Source organism: Nematolebias whitei, chromosome 6, assembly GCF_014905685.2.
Source record: "Nematolebias whitei isolate Nwh7 chromosome 6, NemWhi1, whole genome shotgun sequence".
Taxonomy (NCBI): domain Eukaryota; kingdom Metazoa; phylum Chordata; class Actinopteri; order Cyprinodontiformes; family Rivulidae; genus Nematolebias; species Nematolebias whitei.
In genome coordinates this window covers 3226477-3230088 of record NC_056503.1, presented here as the reverse complement: position 1 = coordinate 3230088, position 3612 = coordinate 3226477, and the positions used below count along the sequence as shown (strand labels likewise).

Genomic DNA, 3612 nt, shown 5'->3' with positions numbered 1-3612 from the left:
TCTTATTACTCTGGGTTCATGAGACACGCCTCCATTCAAGATATCCATTCCATAGTTTAAAGCCAACATGCATACACACCGATACTGGATCGGATCGGCCCCATCCCTAATTTTAAGCCAAAACCTCCTTCCATCAGTGAGAGCACTGAAGATGGAATGTGGCTGGGTCTTCCAGCATGACAATGATCCAAACACACAGCTCGGGCAACGAAGAGTGACTCTGTAAAAAGCATTTCAAGGTCCTGGAGTGGCCTAGCCAGTCTCCAGACCTCAACCCCATAGAAAATTTGTGGAGAGACTTGAAAGTCTGTGTTGTCCAGCGACAGCCCCAAAACATCACTGCTCTAGAGGAGACCTGCATGGAGGAATGGGCCAAAATAGCAGATACAGTCTGTGCAAACCTGATGAAGACTTACAGGAAACGTTTGACCTCTGTCATTGCCAACAAAGGTAATGTTACAAAGTATTTAGTTGAACATTTATTATTGACCAAATACTTAGTTTCCATCATAATTTACAAATAGATCCTTTAAAATGTCCTACAATGTGATTTCCTGGATGTTTTTCCTCATTTTGTCTCTCATAGTTGAAGTGTACCTGATGAAAAATACAGACCTCTCTCATCTTTCTAAGTAGGAGAACTTGCACAGTCAGTGGCTGACTAAATACTTTTTTGCTCCACTGTAGCTCTTTTGTCCAAGGGGCCTGAGAATGCATGGTTTTTGAATGGAGGAAACAGTAATACCCCAGAAATTACCCAATGTCCAAACCAGGGATTGAACCTAGGACATTATGGCTAAGAGGCAATAGTGCTAACCAACTTTGTGCAGCCCAATAAAAAAATAATAATAATTGGTTATTACTGTACTTGCCGCCGTAAACGTTGCACCTCCTTATAAGTTGCATCAGTCCAAGTATGTCTAAAAAAGTGCAAAAATCCATAAATACGTAGCGTCTATTATGCGTCACCTCTGACGCGTTGTCACCGTTGACAATCCGGAAATGTGGGCCGGTGTTGTGCCAAAAAACGATTGGCTGCCAAATGGCAGCTGCAGGAGCGTGTACGGGAGGACCCTAACAAGAATTTACCAAGATATCCACCTAAAAAACAATTATTTGTTTGCTCGAAATTATAGCAAAGGTGTGTCTCAGTTCAACTTTTCCTTAATAAATGCACTTTGACGGTCAAATCAGCTGCATTTCAAAAACCGATTTGCGGAAGCGGGAGTGTGCAGAGGGACGACTCACTGTGAATTTCTGCGAAATTTACCAAGATAACCACCTAAAATCAATTATTTGTTTGCTTGAAATTATAGCAAATGTGTGTCTCAGTTGAACTTTTCCTTAATAAATGCACTTTAATGGTCAAGTCAGCTGCATTTCTCCTGAGCGTCACAGCGAAATGAAGCTGATTTAACGTGTGCTCCAAGAGTTCTGGAGCGAGACGAAGGTGGCTTGGTATGGCAAGCCAAGTGTCTCATTAATAGCCACTTTTACCTATTAATGGGACACTTGGGTTGCCATATTAGTCATGCACCATCTATTGGCTGAAAATGGTAGCGTTCAATATTTTCCATGTCAATGTATGAAATCGTCAGATCTCAGACAAGAATTGGGTTATAGATACGGGGAAAAACACATAAATACGTCACACTGCTGTATAAGTCACAGGCATGCTAATTTATGCAAAAAACTGTGACTTATACAGCGAAAAATACTGTACTCTTGAAAGGAAAAATGAAACTAGTTAAACATTTTAGTTTAAATAGTTTAATTTCGCCCCCCTCCCCATTATAGGTGGAAAAACTATTGAAACTATTGAACCTACAAAATGTGGCACACAGGACGCTGACTAACACTGTGCTTATATCTACTGGTAATCATTCCTAAAATAAATGTGTCAACAGTTGAGCGCAGACGCAGGGACAAGATTAACAACTGGATTGTGCAACTTTCAAAAACCATTCCTGAGTGCAACGTTGACTACACCAAAACAGGCCAGGTGAGCTCTGTAGGCTGAGTACTGGTGACTCAGGATCCTTTCTTTGTATGGCTGTAATTTATTTAGGCTCTTGCTTGTGTTTTGTTTCAGAGTAAAGGCGGGATCTTATCAAAGGCCTGTGAGTACATCAAAGAACTGCGACAAAGCAACTTGAAGTTAGGGGAAGATATCAGCATCTTGGAACGCCTGCAAGTCGACAACCAGCTACTCAGACAGGAAGTATGTCATCCTGCGCTGTGTGTTCAAGATAATCTCAAACCCGTGGCACTTTTTGATAATGATCTGTTAGGGTGGCTGCGCATCCTTAAAACATTTTAAATTCACGTATCTAAAATTAAGGCCTTACTATGTCTTAAATTTGTTTAAAAAAAATTAAAAGTTGGTGTCTCGTGTTACTTACGTTACTCAAAGATCTTAAAATTTGTCAGGAGGGAGACTTCAGTCTGTCGCCAGGACGGATTTTTGCCATCTGTGAAAAATGAGGAGGGGAAGAAAACGTGTTTAAAGCCGTCCAATCTAATGATGATAAATTTATGCTGCTTTCAACCAGTAAAGAGAAGCAGAGCCACAGTTTGACCCAGTTAGAGCAGAGCAGGTCGGGTCATGCTGTCCGATATATGATGAGTCCAGAACAGACAGACTGCAGGTGAGAGCACCAATCAGTGTTTCCAGAACTTTTTTCCTAGGAGGACATGTCAAGTTCATGTCAATTTTATTGTCATTACCATCACATGTGGTACATGAGGTGGAACAAAACTATGTACTCAAGGTCCCAGTTACACCCAAAAATAGCAAATATAAAGTATAAAAAGAAACAGTAAATAAGGATCTAAGATATACACTAAACACTAATAATGTAAAACAGTACGTTGTAACAACAGCAGCCCGAACATGAGTCTGTGATGAGCAGATGGGGATGAATGAACACAGAAGTATGAGACAGTCAGCAACATAACATAATCAGCAGCATGAGATCAGCAACACAGATAAGTCACATATCACCAATTAAAGTGGCATTCCAGTGATTTTTTTTTTACTTGGTGATTTTCCTGGATAGTGGACTGAGAAGCTCAGTCCTCACCTCCTTCTACAGGTGTGCAGTGGAGAGCATCCTGTGCTCCAGCATCAACATGTGGCATGGAGGCTGCACAGCTGCAGAAAGAAAAGCTTTGCAGAGAGTGGTGAAGGCTGCACAGAAGATGTTGGAGTCAGTCTCCCCACCATCACAGACATCTACACCTCCAGATGCAGGAAGAGGGCCACCTGCATCATGAAGGACCCCACTCACCCAGCACACACACTTTTTGCCCCGCTTCTCTCAGGCAGAAAGTTGGGGAGCATTAAGTGTAGAACCATTAGACTGAGGAACAGCTTCTACCCTGAAGCTGTTATACTCATGAATCTCTAACCTAACTGAAGGAGCTGACATGTAATCAATTATTAAATGTTTATGTATTAAACGTGTGTTCACATGTGACCGATTCAAGGGAGCCATCTTCCTGAAGAGAACTCTTCCATCATTAAACGGGGCGGAGGCCTCCATGTCCAACTGTCCCACTCTTACAATGTTGCTATTGCTAGTATCACTCAGCCATCTTTGAATAGTAACC

The 3612-nt window shown here is 41.7% G+C and overlaps 1 protein-coding gene across 1 annotated transcript in view; it reads left to right on the top strand.

Annotated features, from left to right (window-relative positions):
* usf1 (upstream transcription factor 1) overlaps positions 1-3612 on the top strand; it is a 23150-nt gene that overhangs the window by 17914 nt on the left and 1624 nt on the right. The window contains exons 8-9 of the mRNA XM_037677362.1: positions 1908-2002; positions 2093-2221. Of these exons, the coding sequence (XP_037533290.1) occupies positions 1908-2002; positions 2093-2221 (224 nt within the window). The remainder of the gene's footprint in view (positions 1-1907; positions 2003-2092; positions 2222-3612) is intronic.